General features: G+C 51.2%; 1 protein-coding gene across 2 annotated transcripts in view; it reads left to right on the forward strand.

Annotated features, from left to right (window-relative positions):
* The first annotated feature begins 2,753 nt into the window (after positions 1-2,753).
* Positions 2,754-18,674, forward strand: part of CACHD1 (cache domain containing 1) — an 80,392-nt gene continuing 64,471 nt past the window's right edge. Inside the window, exon 1 of one of the 2 annotated variants that reach the window (XM_083157685.1) lies at positions 2,754-3,182. In XM_083157685.1, coding sequence (XP_083013811.1) covers positions 3,012-3,182 — 171 coding nt within the window. In that variant the 5' untranslated portion in view covers positions 2,754-3,011. Of the gene's footprint in view, positions 3,183-3,555; positions 3,565-18,674 lie in introns of those variants that run through there. The other variant, XM_083157686.1, reaches the window with a different exon arrangement.

Consider the following 18,674-nt stretch of genomic DNA (forward strand, 5'->3'; position numbering starts at 1 on the left):
GCCTGTGTGAGCCGCGTCCCCCTCCTCCCCCTGTGTGAGCCGGGTCCCCCTCCTACCCCTGTGTGAGTCGTGTCCTCCTCCCCCCCCTGTGTGAGCCGTGTCCCCCTCCTCCCCCTGTGTGAGCCGCGTCCCCCTCCTCCCCCTGTGTGAGCCGCGTCCCCCTCCTCCCCCTGTGTGAGCCGGGTCCCCCTCCTACCCCTGTGCGAGTCGTGTCCCCCCCCCTGTGTGAGCCGTGTCCCCCTCCTCCCCCTGTGTGAGCCACGTCCCCCTCCTACCCCTGTGTGAGCCACGTCCCCCTCCTACCCCTGTGTGAGCCGTGTCCCCCTCCTACCCCGTGTGAGCTATGTCCCCTTCCTTCCCCTGTGTGAGCCGTGTCCCCCTCCTTCCCCCAACACCTGTGAGTGCCCTCTTCCCCCTGCTCATGTGTGAGCACTGTTTCCCCTTCCACTGGCCCCTGTATGAGCCATGCCCCCCCCTTTCCCCGGCCCCTTTGTGAGCCCTGTTCCCCTTCCCCTGTGTGAGCCCTGCCCCCCCCTTCCCCTGTGTGAGCACTGTCCCCCGTTCCTCCAGCCCCTGTGAGAGCCCTGTCCCCCCTCCCCTTGTGTGAGCCTTGTCTTCCCTTCTCTAGCCCATGATAGTCCTTTCCCCCCTCCCCTGGTGTGATCCCAGTCTCCTCTTGCCCTACTGTGAGCCATGTTCCCTCAGCCCCTGTTAGAGCCTTGTCCCCCAGTCCCTGGCCCCTATATGAGCCCTGTCCCCTCTTCCCCTGGCCCCTTTGTAAGCCATGTCCCCCCTTACCCTGTGAGAGCCCTGCCCCCCCTTCCCCATACCCTATGAGAGCCCTGTCCCCCCTTCTCCCATCCCCTGTGTGAGCCCAGCCCTCCCCTTCCCCGTGTGAGCCCTGTCCCCCATTTACCCAACCCCTGTGTGAGCTTGTCCCCTCTTCCCCTGGCCCATTTGTAAGCCCTGTCCCCCTTCCCATGTGAGAGCCCTATTCCCCTTCACCTGTGTGAGCGCTGGCCCCTTCCCCCATGTTCGTCCTGACCCCCCATCCCTGTGTGAGCCCTGTACCCACCTTCCCCTGGCCCCTTTGAGAGCTCTGTCCCCCCCTTCCCCGGCCCCTGTGAGATTCTGTCCCCCTTCCCCAAGAAACTGTGTGACTGTGAGCCCTGTGCCCCCAGCCTCTGTGTGAGCCCTGTAACCTCTTATGCCGTGTGAGCCTTGTACCCCCTTCCTCTGTGAGAGCCCTGTCCCCCCTTATACAGCCCCTGCATTAGCCCTGTCCCCCTTACCCTGTGTGAGCCCTGCCACCCCTTCCCCAGCCCCTGTGGTAGCCCTGTCCCCCATTCCCCTCTGTGAGTCCTGCCCCCCCTTCCTCCGGCCTCTGTGTGAGCCCTGTACCCCCTTCCCCTGTGAGAGCACCGTCCCTCCTTCTCCGGCACCTGTGAGCCGTATACCCCTACCCCTGTGTGAGCCCTATCCCCCTAACCCTGGTTTTAGCTGTCCTGCCTATTCCCTGTGTGAGCCCTATCCCCCTTTACCCCGGGTGCTGTGTTAGCCCTGTCCCCCCTTTTCATCAGCCCATGTGTGAGCCGTGTCCCCCTACCCCTGTGCGAGCTGTTCCTCCTCCCCCATGCCCTGTGTTAGCCCTTTCCCCCCCTCCAACAGCCCCTGTGTGAGCCGTGTCCCCTCTGCCCCAGCTATAGCCCTGTTCCCCCTTTCCCCGGCCCTTGTCCCCCATGCCCCTGTGTGAGCCCTGTCCCCCCTTCCCCAGCCCCTGTGTTAGCCCTGTTCCCCCTTTCCCCAGCCCCTGTGTTAGCCCTGTTCTTCCTTTCCCCAGCCCCTGTGTTAGACCTGTCCCCCCTGCCCCAGCGTTAGCACTGTCCCCCTTTTTCCTGGTCCCTAGGAAAGACCTGTCCCAGTCCCTGTGTTAGCCCTGTTCCCCCCTGCCCCAGTCCCTGTGTTAGCCCTGTCCCCCCCTTTCCCCGGCCCCTATGAAAGCCCTGTCCCCGGCCCCTATGAAAGCCCTGTCCCCCCTGCCCCAGCCTCTGTGTTAGCCCTGTTCCCCCTTTCCCCAGCCCCTGTGTTAGCCGTGTCCCCCCTGCCCCAGTCCCTGTGATTGCCCTGTCCCCCCTTTCGCCGGCCCCTATGAAAGCCCTGTCCCCCCTGCGTTAGCCCTGTTTCCACCTGCCCCAGTCCCTGTGTTAGCACTGTACCCCCTTTACCCGGGCCCTAGGAAAGCCCTGTCCCCCCTGCCCCAGCGTAAGCCTTGTCCCCCCTTTCCCCGGCCCCTATGAAAGCCCTGTCCCCCATGCCCCAGTGTTAGCCCTGTCCCCCCTTTCCCCGGCCCCTGTGTGAGCCCTGTCCCCCCTGCCCCTGCGTTAGCCCTGTTCCCCCTATCCCCGGCCCCTAGGAAAGCCCTGTCCTCCCTTTCCCCGGCCCCTGTGTGAGCCCTGTCCCCCCTTTCCCCGGCCCCTATGAAAGCCCTGTCCCCCCTGCCCCTGTGTTAGCCCTGTGACTGTCCCCCCTTTCCCCGGCCCCTGTCCCCCCTGCCCTGTTCCCCCTATCTCCGGCCCCTAGGAAAGCCCTGTCCTCCCTGTCCTAGTCACGGTGATAGCCCTGTCCCCCCTTTCCCCGGCCCCTGTGTGAGCCCTGTCCCCCCTGCCCCAGCCCCTCTGTGAGCCCTGTCCCCCCTTTCCCCGGCCCCTGTGTGAGCCCAGTCTGCAGCACGGGGGCAGCATTGCTCCCACTCTCCCGTTGCTCTCCCCAGTCCCCGGCCGTGATTTCCCCGCCCCCTCCTCCTTCCTCGCAGCCGCCTCAGTTCGCACTTTCCCCGGGACTCTGGCGGATCCGGAGCCTGAGAGCCGCCCGGGAGTCCTGATTGCGATCCCCGCTCCCCGGCCAGCAGCGTCCTCAGCCCGCAGCAGCCGTCCCCCCCATGCCGGAACCGCCCGGGACTGAGAAGTTTCCCAGCAGAAGTTTGCGGCAGTAGTTCGGGTGCAGAGAGAGCCATGGGGCCGGGGGAGAGGGCTGCCCTCCGCCTGCTCGTCCTCTGCTCCCTGGCTGCCCCCTGGACACCTGCCCGGGGAGACTCGGACTTCTCCATCCTGGACGCGGCGCAGCTGCTGGCGGCTCACATGAAGCGACTGTCCACGGAGGAGCTGGGGGTGCTCCCTATGCAGGTACTTGGGGGTCCGGGTGTGTGGGTGCTCCCTATGCAGGTACTGGGGTGCCCGGGTGTGCTGCTGCTCCCTATGCAGGTACTGGGGTGCCCGGGTGTGCGGCTGCTCCCTATGCAGGTACTGGGGGGCCCGGGTGTGCGGCTGCTCCCTATGCAGGTACTGGGGGGTCCGGGTGTGCGGCTGCTCCCTATGCAGGTACTGGGGGGCCCGGGTGTGTGGGTGCTCCCTATGCAGGTACTGGGGGGCCTGGGTGTGTGGGTGCTCCCTATGCAGGTACTGGGGGCCTGGGATGGGGTGTTCCCTATGCAGGTACAGGGGGCCTGGGATGGGGTTCTCCTTAGGTACTGGGGGGGCCCTAGTATGTGTGTGGGGGTGCTCCCTATGCTGTTACTGGGGTCCCCGGGGTTGTAGATTGTTACTGTGACTGGGGTCCCCGGTGTGTCCTTAGTGCATTACGTTACTGTTACTGGGGGGACACTGGTGCGTTACAATGCTGTTACTGGGGTCCCTGGTGCTTTAAATTCTTGCTGTTACTAGGGGACACCAGTGTGTTACAATGCTGTTACTGGGGGACCCCGGTGCCTTACGTCGTTGCTGTTACTGGGGGACCCCAGTGTGTTATATTGCGGTTACTGGGGGACCCTGGTGCGTTACTTTGCTGTTACTGGGGAACCCTGGTGCGTTACTTTGCTGTTACTGGGGGACCCTGGTGCGTTACTTTGCTGTTACTGGGGGACCCTGGTGCGTTACTTTGCTGTTACTGGGTGACCCTGGTGCGTAACTTTGCTGTTACTGGGGGACCCTGGTGCGTTACGTTGCTGTTACTGGGGGACCCTGGTGCGTTACGTTGCTGTTACTGGGGGATCCCGGTGCGTTACGTTGCTGTTACTGGGGGACCCCAGTGTGTTACGTTGCTGTTACTGGGGGACCCTGGTACGTTACGTTGCTGTTACTGGGGGACCCTGGTGCGCTATGTTGCTGTTACTGGGGGACCCTGGTGCGCTATGTTGCTGTTACTGGGGGACCCTGGTGCGTTACGTTGCTGTTACTGGGGGACCCTGGTGCGTTACGTTGCTGTTACTGGGGGACCCTGGTGCGTTACGTTGCTGTTACTGGGGGACCCTGGTGCGTTACGTTGCTGTTACTGGGGGACCCTGGTGCTTTACGTTGCTGTTACTGGGGGACCCTGGTGCGTTACGTTGCTGTTACTGGGGGACCCTGGTGCGTTACGTTGCTGTTACTGGGGGACCCTGGTGCGTTACGTTGCTGTTACTGGGGGACCCTGGTGCGTTACGTTGCTGTTACTGGGGGACCCTGGTGCGTTACGTTGCTGTTACTGGGGGACCCTGGTGCGTTATGTTGCTGTTACTGGGGGGACCCTGGTGCGTTATGTTGCTGTTACTGGGGGGACCCTGGTGCGTTACGTTGCTGGTACTGGGGGACCCCGGTGTGCTACACTATTGCTGGTACTGGGGGACCCCGGTGTGCTACACTATTGCTGGTACTGGGGGACCCCGGTGTGCTACACTATTGCTGGTACTGGGGGACCCCGGTGTGCTACACTATTGCTGGTACTGGGGGACCCCGGTGTGCTACACTTTTGCTGGTACTGGGGGACCCCGGTGTGCTACACTATTGCTGGTACTGGGGGACCCCGGTGTGCTACACTATTGCTGGTACTGGGGGACCCCGGTGTGCTACACTATTGCTGGTACTGGGGGACCCCGGTGTGCTACACTATTGCTGGTACTGGGGGACCCCGGTGTTTTATATTGTTGCTGTTACTGGGAGACACCAGTGCGTTACAATGCTGTTACTGGTGTCCCTGGTGCTTTAAATTGTTGGTGTTACTGGGGGACCCAGTAACCACTGATCCTTGTGAGTTACATTGCTGCTGGTACTGGGGGCCCTTGGTGCGATACATTGCTGTTACTGGGGGACCTCTGTGCGATACATTGCTGTTACTGGGGGATCCCGGCACGTTACATTGTTGCTGGTACTGGGGGCCCTCAGTGTGATACATTGCTGTTACTGAGGGATCCCGGCACGTTACATTGTTCATGGTGAAGGGGGCCCTCAGTGTGATACATTGCTGTTACTGGGGGATCCCGGCATGTTACATTGTTGCTAGTGCTGGGGGCCCTCAGTGTGATACATTGCTGTTACTGGGGCCCTCGGTGCGATAATTTGTTTCTGTTGTATAGATGCAGCGATTGGGTCACCAGTAATGTTGGGGTGTCTGGGTGAGGGATTAAGTTTAGGGGATCCTCAGCCCAGACTGTGTTGGTCTCTGAAGAGACGGCTGCTATTGATCTATTCCTTTACTCCTATTATTGTTTTGCTTGTAAGTGTCCAGCATGTGGCGGTGTGGGGGGCAGGGGGCATTGATGTGACTGAATAGTCCTGGGGGGAGGGGCTGTATTGTAGTGAATATTATTTTTGTCATACTGTGGTCCTGCTGTGTGAGGGGGGTGGGAGGCTAGCCCCCCAGGCTATTTATAGTAAGCATTGTGATACTTCTTATCCAGTGTGTATCCCATCGCTAGCCTCTCCATGTGTATATATCTAGCGTACATCATCTCTTGGGCTACAAATAATTGCCATTGTGTAACAAGGTCACAGTTGTGTCCTGCATGTGACAAACCCAAACATTTATTTTGGTACTTGTTTCCTAGAACGGCCACCATCGGGGGTAATCATGTACCTTAACTTAAGGTACACGATTACCCCCGATGGACCCGATTTCCTTTGAAATCAGGTCCATTGTGCCGGCAAAGGCAAAATCGGGTCCATCGCGTCGGTCGGGTGCATTGACATGGCACGCGATGCACCCGATTTTGCCATAGGGTTCAATGTTAAAATATTTTTAACATTGTAATCGGGAGAAGAAATGGGCCAATATGGCCCATTTCACACTGTATATGCGCCCCCCCCCCCCCATTGTGAACGTCACCCCACGATTGACGCCAACCCGAAGCGTGGCGAGCGGCGGCGGCACGCGTCCGCCGACCATTTGATACCCCTACTATCCACGTCGGCGTGGAGTTGAGAATATAAAGTGTGGCGAGCGCAGCGAGCCACCGAGCCCGAAGCGTGGCGAGCATACCTGTGAAGTTATACGTGTCCCCTCGCTATGCTTCGGGCTCAGTGGCTAGCTACGCTCGCCACACTTTATATTCTCGACTCCACGCCGACGTGGATAGTAGGGGTATCAAAAGGTCGGAGGACGCGTACCGCCGCCTCTCGCGGGCGCGCTACGCTCGCCAAGCTTCGGGTTGCCGTCAATCGTGGGGTGCCGTTGAGGGGGTTAAAATTGGGGTCTGGGGAGACTTTTACATTGAATCCAATGTAAAATAGGGTCCCAGGGACCCTATTCACATTTCAATCAATGTAAAAATTGGGACCATCGCGTCGGTCGCATCGCATGCGATTTGGTCGCATGCAATGCGATCGATGCGACCGACCCGATCAACATCGGTGTGGTCGTTCTAGGAAACAAGTACCTTTATTTTCAATGCAATCATGGAGGTCCAAGTTTGTGGCAGCGGCATCAAGCTAAAACAATAATATGAAATGATGCAACAATGTAACAATAATGTCAGCGCCAGAAGCTGTGCGCAGCCAAACATTGCAACACTTGAATTGCTTTATCGGCCGCCATCTTGCAAAACACTTGAATTCCCCCCGTCGAGGTGATAAGCAGCGTTAGCCTTTCACTATATAGAATAGAATGGAGATTGCCCGGCACAGAATTATATTCGCACCTTCATACAATGATCGCACTCTATACCATGCGTTTGCCCAGCGAGATAGATAGTGACGAGACCCAGTCGGCTATGTCGGCAAAGTCATATGTCGGCATCGCTAACGACGCAGTGCATACACACCTAGGTGCATTTAAGAATTTGTCGTAATGACCTATCGTTATCACCAAATTAGTTTATTAAATTGTCTAGTGTGTACCCGGCGTAAGTCCCTGAATCGAGAAAAGGGGCTGGCATCTAGCTGGTTAACGCGTATTCTATATGTGCTCTTCTCTGGGCTGATAAAATATTCTGTTTCTTTTTTTTCCATCTGCTGTGCAATATATGTTATCTGCAAGAAACTGCGCACAGAATATAAGGATGGAAGAGATTTAAACATCAATCGGGAGTTGTGTGGAGCTGTGTTACTTTGTGTGTGTGTGTGAGGGGGGTGGGAATCCACATTTGGATTCCAGTCTACGGTTCCTGCAATCAACTGTTCATTCTGGTTGTCTTGGGCGACTGCTAAAATCGTCAACTAGAATCTTCCAAGTCCAAATACCAGCCCTACAATTGCTGAATTCCTTTTAAAATGCCTTGAGTAACATTTATATACCAACTGTATACACCTTTTTCTTGTGTGTGTCTGTCATCATAATAAATAATATAAAATTGGCTTTCAGCAAAAGGCAGAATGTGAAAGGACTGGGGAAATCGCAAGTCAATTAGGTTTTAAAGGCTTTGGAGATTAGCTGGAATGCATTTCTATGCAGCCAGCGGGAGCTCGCCCCAAATGGCCTTTTATCTTTGAAAGTGGTCAGTTTTAGCACTGAATTATACCTCCTTGTGTTGGCCTCCCCCCCTGCAGTTTTTGGCTTTGTCTTGCAAACAAAATATTGCCAGGCCGGCTGTTTGTTGCATAATTGGAATTAACAATGAATGGGATTTATTTAGCTGATCTTGGGGTGTAACATGCATGAAATATATATATATTGCAGCCAGTTGATTTGCATCTTGAGATCATGGTACATCATTATATTGCAAATGTGTGTTTTTTTTTAATTTTCTGTTTGATTGACCCCGCCAGTTTGAAATTTCAGCTTTTTGTCCTCCCATGTGTGCAGCATTAACGGCACGTCCTGTTTTGGGCCACTATTCTGTGACGTCACTAGAAGGGGGATCTAATCAGGCAGTAAGAATTCCAGCGGGATATCATTCTGGTGAGGTCTGTCTGTGCAACTTAATAACATACATCTGTGGAATTAACTCTCTAAAGCTTCCAGAGACTGAAACGTGTGTGCTCCCCCGTTTTTCATGTTCTCCTTTGACCATAACCACCCCCCCCCCCCCCTGCACTTTTTTTGTTTGTTGCAGTCTAATTCTTTGGTGCAATGGAACCTGCCTGTAACGTCCGCTGCATTTTAAAAGATCAGCCGCCTGTTTAGCCAGTGTCAGAATCCCTAATAGGGGAGGGGAACATTTGCGTCTTTTTGGGGATTAAATTTTTCGGGGAACCTAAACTTCCTTCTGCGACTGTGACCAGCAAAGGCACCCAGGTTTTATCCCTGCAATCCAGACTTTTACTTATGTTAAAATACAATTGTTTTTACTTTTATTTTGCGCGAACAGCAGGTAGAAATGTCGCACATGGTTCAGTACGTTGTCGCGGCCCAGCTGCACCCACGGTCTCCAGTAACAGCGGCTGCCGCTGTTGTAACAGTTACACTGAAGTCGATGTCATAAGTTTGTGACGCTTTGTGAAAGACAATATAGTTACCCCAGGGCTGTAATTCTATGTCATGCATTATAACCACAAGCAAAGTCACTAATGCAACATTAATAGCTGGCTGACCCCATCCAGGTTGGAAGGTGTCTGTACATACATGCGGTAGAGAATATAGGGTCTAATTCAGGCTGGTTCGCAAAAGCAAACTCCTTCTTTAACGGACAAAACCATGCTGCAATGCAGGTGGGGCAGATGTAAGAAGAGCAGAGAGAGATTTGGGTGGGGGGTGTTCAAACTGATATCTAAATTGCAGTGTGAAAATAAAGCAGCCAGTATTTACTCTGCACAGAAACAAAATAACTCCCCCAAATGTAACTCTCTCTGCACCTGTTACATCTGCCCCACCTGCAGTGCAGCATGGTTTTGTCCGTCAAAGGAGTTTACTTTTGCAAACCAGCCGAATCACCCCCAAGATCCAACGGGGCAGAGGCTGATGTGAATGACTTGTGCTGGCCACACATCAGACCAACTTTCCTCCAACCATCCAACTAGTTGGTTGGATGGAATAAAAACCTGGTACTGGATGGGAGCAAATGTAATTTGTAATGAAGTCATTTGTTTCCCAAATCTGAAAATGGACAACTGTCACTCAGACAATGTACTGTAGTTGGACCGATTTGATTTAAACAATTTCACTGAATGTTTTTGTCCTGAGTTTGTGAGCAAATTGCTTATTGGCATTTGCCCCCATACAGTACCAGATTTTCAGCCCAACCAACTAGTTGGATGGTTGGAGGAAAGTTGGTCTGTGTAGAGCATGCATGTCGAAACTGTGGCCCTCCAGCTGTAGTGAAACTACACATCCCAGCATGCCTTGCCATAGTTTTAGCATTCCCTAACAGCAAAACTGTGGCACGGCATGATGGGACTTGTAGTTTCATAACAGCTGGGGTGCCATAGTTTGTCCCTCCCCGGTGTAGAGTATAGACACAGATAGGGGTAGCGCAGCTTATTGGGGTACCCACGTAGCTGGCCTCATACCTTTTGTAGAAGTCTTGTTGATTGCCAGATATTTTATAGTTACAGCGCTATATAATACACCGCGTTATAGAAAAGATCTTATCATTTGGTCCGCCCCTGGAATGGCTGGATGGTTGGGCCGCACGCATGCGGATGTGTGTGTGGGCCACTCACGTTAGACAGGTCCATCGTGTTGGGTGGGCAGGCGGAATGGATGGGGTTCCAAGTGACACAATGATTCCCATTGTCCCATGAACGTGCTCTCAGACTAATGCACTCATTTGTCACCATGATTTACGGTCTGGACATACGCAGAGAACACCGCTCAGCCCATTGTGTTGTATCGGGCAGTAAATCTGGTCAGAAAGGAATGCTGGGAGTTTTCAATCAAAAACACAACAGTTCTGCGAGCAATTTGATAGGCTGAATTTTCACAAAAGTTTTTTTTTGTGTGTGTGAAGTATATGTCGCTGAATGGAGGTGACGGGGATATTGCATATAAAATAGTGCCCGGATATAGCCAACTGGGAATCCGTCGACACCGTTTGGTCAACATGGCAGTAGTTGACACATGAAAAGGTTGACATAAGTGTTTTGGGTTCTTTTCCTTTTTTGGGGGGAGCTTTCATACTTTACCATCCACAGTGACTCTGGGAACGGAAAATTGTGCCAAGCGCAGTGGATTATTAGTTCGACCACTATTGGTCAAAGGGCAACTATGTAGAAAACGAAAAAGGTGAACATGGTTTGTGTCGACACCGACGAAAGGTCAACATGGAAATGGTGGACACAGGAAAAGGTCAACGTGCGGTTTTCACATTTTTGTTGTTGGCTATGTCGACATTTGTTGACATGTACACCCGTATAGTGGACCACGTCCTTGCGCATGGCTCACTGCGCTTCCTCTATGCCCACTTTCACCATGAAGTAAGAGCAAATCGGTATAAAAAAAAACAAAACATTAGCACTATCGATCGGATACCCCCAAAATTGAGAAACGTGTGTCCACTTTTTGCTTGTCCGCCTTTCGCTTGCACATGTTGACCATTTTGTGTCGACTCAGACACGGTCTGTGTACCCATAACCATCCTGCTGAGTGCAGCTGCTTAGCAAGCGGCTGGGTTGAGACTTGTCTTGAGGCTGTCTTGTTCTGTTGCAGACCGTCAACACCGCACAGTATTAATAATCCAGCGCAGCTCATTGTAGTGAGTCGCCCTCTGTCTAACGCCGTTGTCGTCTGGTTCTGCTCCAAATACAACAATCTTTTCCGGGACTGCAAAAACAAAAACACTGAGCCCCCCACCCCACCTCATTTAATTCCACTTGGACGTTTTCAATTTCATAAAACAAATAATGCAATTTTTTTTTTTGTTTTGAGTGAAGTCCAAGTGGAAACGGCAGTTCAAACGAGCAGCGCTTAGGAGACCGAATTTGAATTTTTAATTAGGCTTTGAGTTCTGTCTTCAAAGGACGAGACATCATTAGTGATGTAAGCCTGTCTGCATTAGCCGAGAGTGACATTTTACTTCAAAAGCAGGAGTGCAGCTGTCCTGCGCAGATAAAAGTTGTGTGAGGGTGGCGCGGGGAAGGTGGATTGGCGGTAATTAGCCGTCCTGCTTCCCTGGCTGTACGCTGGGAGCCTGCAATGTTCTCGCCAGCCAGGTTGAATTATTAACAGCAGCAAATCCAGTCTACTAGCTGTAGCAGGACTGATAAGCTGCATGCATGTTATAAAGGTCTGTAACGCTCGCTGGCCCTATTCCGACGCCCACCGTAAAATCAGATCTGTGGTGGGAAATGGGATGTTGAGGTGGACTAGGATTCTGTATTCGTATTTCTGTATAGTTCCGCATTCTGTGTGAGATCAGGCAGTGGCGCCCAGCTGTTCTTTAGCTGCTTGTGGCTGGCTGGGACTTTTAGTTCCACAACGAGCCACACATGCCGGTGCATTACGTGTAAGATGTTCTGGTTGTACATGGATGCGGTTGGTTTGTTTGAGGCACGGTGATGATGGGATCAAAATTGTCACCGGTTTTCAAATGAGGCCCTTTTCTGTGTATTCCGCTATCTGTGTTCAGTTGTTAGGATGCCTAGAAATAAAGAGGGGGATTCTGAGCTCCGCAGAGGACGGTCCCTGTGTCCTCTTCTCCGCGCTGTTCTGTGTGTACAGCATGGAGAAATACTAAGTAGGCAACCTGTGAACTACACATCCCAGCATGCACTGCAACAGTTCTAGTATGCCGTAAGAGCAAAACTCAAGCAAGGCAGGCTGGGGTGTGTAGTTCCACAGCAGCTGGTGTACCACTGGTCACTACCCTTGGTAACGTTTCTGTAGCTTTGATTCTTTGCCAGCTTTCAAAAATTGTGGACTATGTATATTCGCCAGGCAGATTGTGGTTCCTAGACCTCGTTGAATGGTATGCCAATAGACCGCCATCGGGTTATCCCTGACTGCGCCAGGCTGACATGCATTGCTGCCTAGACACCCCCGAGCGACCACAGATATGATGGGTATTTTTTCTGTGCCTTTCACTACCATGGCACTGCGGCATCTGTCACAGTTGTGTGATTCTGGTGCCTTGGTGAAGAACACAAAGTGGTTACGGGCAGCCGGTGCACAGACAATTCGACCCATTTTTCCTTAAACCGCTAAAACTTCTGAAAGCTCTTCCGTCTGTTTGTTGGTACCAAGCGTTTCTTCTGGATAGCTGGAAGCAAAAGAATCCTGTTTGCTTGTGCCGTCCCGTTTAGGAGCGACACACTTGTAATCCACCAGACCAAATAAAGTTTCGATATTCGTTTTCTGTTCCGGAAAGATCTCTGTGCTTAGCAAAAGGAGCGTTTGCCGACACAGGTCGGCAGCAAACCCAGGACATCTGGGATGCCCTATATTTTGAGCACACCCTGCAGCTGGGCAAAGTATGATTTTGGAACGATCGTGTCGCTGCCCCATCGTCTATGGAAAGAGTTAAGGACAGGACTGATCACGCCTCCTCCTGCGCCCAAGACAAATACCATCCAGATGTTTGATCATCGTGGTTTAAATTTCCATCGTTCCTAATTATACCTGATTTTCTCCCCGCAGGACTTTTTCTTTTTAATACCATTTTTCATTTATTTATTCTTCACCAAGAAGGGGTTTTGTTGTCCCCACCGCCTTGTAGAGTAATACAGAACCGAAGACCGCTTTTGGTTTTGTACAATGATTAAAGTACATGTCTGGCAAAGCCGATCCCGGCGCAATCAAGATGGGTACTGACCGCAGTTGAGCCCAAGTCTGTACGAAAGAATGCATGGGAGCGATCTTGGCTCACATTAAGGTGCTGTATACAGCAGGGCCCCCCACCACCAGGGGATGCGGTCATTTGGTCTACAGCATTATGGTCGACAGTCATTAGGTCGACATGGGAAAAGGTCGACATGGGTCTAGGTGGAAAGGTCATCATTTCGACGGGTCATTAGTTCGACAATGTCTAGGTCGACAGTCAAAAGGTCGACATGGGTTTTTTACCTGAATGTCAACACAGTTGACATGGACAGTTTAAAGTGCACCACAACACCTAGCTCGCTACGCTCGGCACACTATTTTATTCTCCCACCAGGCCCTAGTGGATGTTAGGGCATGAAATACCGCCTGTCGGCACATGTCGGCTCAAAAAACAGTGAAAAACCCCATGTCGACCTTTTAGTGACTAGTGACCTTTCCACCTAGAACCAGGTTGACCTTTTCCCATGTCGACCTAATCTAAACCCACCCCCAGTAGGTCCTATGCACAAAATAATCTCCCATCCCATTGAGTCTTTGCGCACCTTATTAGGACGCATTTAATTGGCACAACGTCTGCCTGAAAGAGCGCTTTGTGCCCGTGAGAGGGTCCTGAGAGCCATTGTGCGCTACTGGGACCCTTGCTGGTGTTGAGATTCCCAAGTCTGCGACGACGGAGGAGAGAGGGAACTTATAACTCTCAGCCTGAATGGTGAATAATGGGTAGAGCTGGGCTTGGGGGGGGGGGGGGGGACTACTCTGGAATGCATACCTTTTATTCTCCGCACCACCAGCTGGGGCTTTGCATAAGTAAGCAGGTTGGTACGGCTCTAGTAAACATATCACCCAGTCGGTGATGGCACTTTCTCCGCTTTTGTATAATAGTTAGCCTTCCAGGGTAGGGTAGAGCAGGATTTTTTCCCCCTTTCTCTTTCATTTGAAGGGCAACTAAAATGCAAATAAATTAGATTGATGTAAAGTCTGCCGTTATTGGACTTTAGAGCCATTTTGCACCAGTTTTAGGTGTTTTTCTTGGAAACCGGGCTATAGTGATGCTTCGTTCCTCCATACAGAGTTATTGGTGTAATTACACTTATCCCATGCACACAAACCCATTTAAATTGCTGTGGAGATTTCTCCACATGGTGCCCTAACACTTAACCCTGTTGTGGATCATATTACCCATGTGCGGCCATGTTGTCAAATATTTACCAAACAGGATGACTGATGCTGCGTCTTTGTGTCCAGCGTTGAGGTTACGGTAAAGAGCGTGTACATTTAATTTTAATGAGGGACCAGTTCTATGTTCCCACATTATTCCTGGTTGCCAGTGGCAACAGCTTCCAAATGGTGAGGCAAGCCGCTAGTGACTGTTACTGGGCCAGATGCACTAAGCTTCAAAAGTGATAAAATGGAGAGTGATAAACAGCCAGCCAATCAGCTCCTACCTGACATTTTTCAAACACAGCCTGTGACATGGCAGGTAGGAGATGATTGGCTGGCTGTTTATCACTCTCCAGTTTATCACTTTTGAAGCTTAGTGCATCTGGCCCGTATGTTGTTAGCATTGCTTCCACACAGCACTGGGGTCATGAGGTAAATTCCCAATGAGGGTCCGATCTGTGAGAAGTTTGTATGTTCTCCCCATGTTTGTGAGGGGCCCCTTAACTCTGAAATATGTATATATATATTTGACGTAGTGATTCAAGTTGCCTTGTGCACACGGATCGCTTTCCTTGAGCTGCACGAGGCCGGGATGGATTTAATAAGCTCTGTTATATATTTAGTAGGGATGTTCCCATGGAAACGTGGGTATCGCAGAGTGCCATTGTCTGCTCTCTGCGCCTTTTGTTTGGGGTTTCGTGTTCGCTCAGGGGGTAGAGCAGCTTCTACCCACAATGCAGTACAATGCCCAGTCTTCATTAGATGCTGGTCACAATGGCTTGTGCTTGGTGGAAGCCGGATGGCTGTGGGCTAAAATATTCAAAATGGAGAAAGTGTTTGTGCCGTACGTTCAGTTTATTTAGCAAAATTAGGGTGGTTTATCAGACAGCGCCCTATACAGGTATACCTGCAGCTTCCTGTGCTGAACCGGTCAGAATTCACCAGGAACTAGAAACATCACTGAGGTATGAGGCACAAAGAACCTTGTGCCTCGGCGGGATACGGTCCCTAGTTCGACCCTATTTAGGTCGACACCTGACAGGGTTGGAATGTTGACACAAGCATTAGGTTGACGTGAGTTTTTCATGTTTTTTTTTTTTTTTTTGCGGTCTCTCCCTGCATGGCATGCCCCAGCGTTGCAAGAGAGGAGGGTTAAAGAGGGGAAAATCTCCCTGAATGTCCCTCCCCTGGATCCGCCATTGCATGCCCACGACACTCCCAGACGGAACAGTGCGGTGTGATCACATGGTTACTGCCAAACCCCGCCCTTTCATTTCATACAAAATAGAGACCCAGACAAATTGACTCTGGTAAATTTATTAAAACCTTCAAAAAATGCTTTAGTCCTAACCAATCGGATTCGGTCTATCATTTTCTAGGATGCAGTAGAGAAATCAAAGACCGATTCTGATTAGTTGAGTCAGAATCAGCCAGAGAGACGACACAATGGATCTGCGCCGGACGATAATAGTCGCTATTTGCTGACGCCGACTCCAAATAAGATCCTTAACCCTTTGAGCGCCAAGTGGATTGGTTAAAATAGGTGTGAAATTTGTGTATGGACAAGATAATGACTTATCGGAGAGAGATGAAGTAGCAGCCAATCCGCTCCTAACTGGTATGTTACAGGCAGCATTTGGAAAATGACAGTTGGGAACTTGGTGGTTTATACCCCTATCTACTTTATCACTCTCCATGGCTTAGTACATAGACCACTAAATGGCACGAGTTGGTTTCCCGCGAGTTCCCACTCAGTGGAGTAACATTCATTTCTATTTTTATAGAAAGCGGATGATTTTATCTAGGCCTAAAGGGAGATGTGTTGTGTAATCCTTCTTCTTCTTAATACGAGACCCATTAGTACAGAATCAGAGCTCAGATACACTGTACTGCGAATGAATGAACCCCCTCATTCATCATTAATGTATCTGTAATCGTGCGTCTGATGGCGGTGTCTATAGATTCAGTGCGGCGGTTATTCTTTTCTCCGGGATTAGTGTTAATTACCGGTAAAATGCATATAACCGGGCATTGTGCTAGTATCCTCGTTACCCGGTACTGTTGCCGTCAGTAGCGTGTTATGGTTTTCGGAACATATCTTGTTTTACGCGCGCGCGCGCGTGTGTGTGTGCGTGTGTGCTCTCTAGGCACACGTCATCAATGCTCTAGGTGTCCACCAACGCAGCATTCATTTTTACCTGATCTATGTGACTACGGTATGCAGATTTATTGTAAGCTCCCCTGGCCCACAAGCTTTCAGTTCTGAATACAACAGTAAGCGCATGACAGGACTACGGTGTCTATATAGACCGGTGATGGCTAACCTTGACACTCCAGTTGTTGAACTACACATCCCAGCATGCCCTGCATCAGTTTCAGCATGTCCGAACAGTAAAACTGTAGCAGGGCATGCTGGGATGTGTAGTTCAACAACATCTGGCGTGTCAAGGTTAGCCATCACTGAGATAGAGAGCCAATAGGTTGATATTGACAAAAGGTCGACACAAGCAAAAAAAGCAGACATGACCATGATTGACAGTTGGTGATCCACGTGTGCAGGTGTCGAAATTGACACCTGGAAAATGGAAAAGCTCCTGTTGTCCTTCTTCAATTGTCGACACTGTGCATGTCCACCTTAGCACAATCCAGGGCAGTTGCAAGAGTGATCTGTTGTGTGGTCCCCCCCCCCCCCCCCCCCCCCCCCCCTCCCCTCAGGCTCTTCCAGGGCTTGGCTAGCAGATAACCGTCCCTTATGTGGTGACAATTATACCCTGCATAATAATAAATCCTCCTGCCCCCCCATGATAATATCACAGGACGGAGTGGGAGGACCCTGTCCCACAGTCTGCAGCGATAGACAGCTGCAGGGCGCCGCTCTGGTATTCCAGTTTATTTAGTCTTCAAAGGTGCGGAACGGTGGGATTTCGTTAGACCCGAGATGTAATTAACTTGGCTGTCACCTGTGCATTATGGATGGTCTCAGTACAAGAGCTTTCAGTATTCCGTAGTCACCGCCGTGTAAGTGTACTGTTATTGCCGTCGCTATTGGACAGGCCAGGGGCCAGATGTATCCAGCTTAAAAAATTGATAAAATGGAGAGTGATAAACAGCCAGCCAATCAGCTCCTACCTGCCATGTTGCAGACTTGGTTTGAAAAATGACAGGTGGGAGCTGATTGGCTGGCTGTTTATCACTCTACACTTTGGACCTTATTCAGATCTATTCGGTCCTCCGTACGCACGGAGGACCGATGTTGAGCGTCTGCGCGTTTCTGCACATGTGCAGACGTAGGGTGAAGGGCGGGGGCGACAGGCTGCGTCATTACCATAGGGTGGCACTTGATGGTCCTTTATCACTTTTTGAAGATTGATACATCCGGCCCTACGTCTCTATGGAGTGGCGGAGATTGTGGGTCCAGGTACAAAAATATATTTTGGGGCCCCCCTCCTCCGCCACAACCCAAATTTACAACATGTTACATGACAGTGAGTGATTGGGAGAGGCAGAGGGGGGCAGGGGGAGGCAGAGTGTGACAGCGATAAACAGTGTCAGTAGATGCACATCTGGCACCTGCAAAGCTGCAAGAAACATATATTCCCAATAAAGGTGCACGAAACCTTTCGGATATGTGCGCAGCTTCGACCAGAAATAAAAATCAGTAACGTGATACTCCGTCCCCGAATTGCCCATTTTATTTTCCAACTGAAATTGTCTGTGTTGAATTCATTAAAATCCCTCTCTTCCCCGAATTAATTCAGGCCATGCGACTGCAATAGGAAATAAAAGGGGTCATTCGGGGGCAGAGGATATTGTGCCGGAGGGGAAGGGGGTCACGTTGAAGACTTGGTTATTCAAGAAAAGAGTTTAAGGAGGGGGGAGGGGGGGGGCTGTTTCACTCTGATGTGCCACCCTTCTACTGTTCTGTTACTGTTGTCACTATTTAAAATCTAAACACAATTCTGCAAGTTGTGTAACTGTTGCTGCTGAATGTGTCCGCTTACGTAAAGCGTTAATCTGGGACCGCTGCTTTGGGGATGGGGTGGAATGTAGCTGGTTTTAATAGACAAATGGATGGAATACTGGACGGCTGTAAGCCATGACATGTACGTATCACATTCCCCCATTAATTCGTCACGCTTCTTTCACCAATGTCAGGTGAGGAATGCGGATGGGCTGCATTTCTCTCCCACCTTAATGAGGACCTTACGTTTTGTTATGGGGGCAGTGTTACAATGGAACAATTGTAGGGTTTAGGCTACTTCGCCCTCTCTCTGCCTTGCAGCGTTTTACTACCCCAGGATACTGGAGATGAGGTGTTTTTTTTCTCCAACACGGTGCCTCATACCTCTCTGTTGTTTATTTTGATTGGCTGGTACTTTATCTCTCTACACGTGATCATTCCATAGTGACATGTTATAAAATATTACAGACATTTTTTTTATTGACGACCCCTTATGTTATGTAAAATGTCACAGCTTGCTCATATATTTCCCTTTTTTTTGCCGACAGACACAAATTTGCTTCATTTTTAGCGCTCTCTTGTCACATTGTCTGGTCTGCAATCCCGGGGGACG

This window comes from Crinia signifera, chromosome 8 (assembly GCF_055691185.1).
Source record: "Crinia signifera chromosome 8, ASM5569118v1, whole genome shotgun sequence".
Lineage (NCBI taxonomy): Eukaryota > Metazoa > Chordata > Amphibia > Anura > Myobatrachidae > Crinia > Crinia signifera.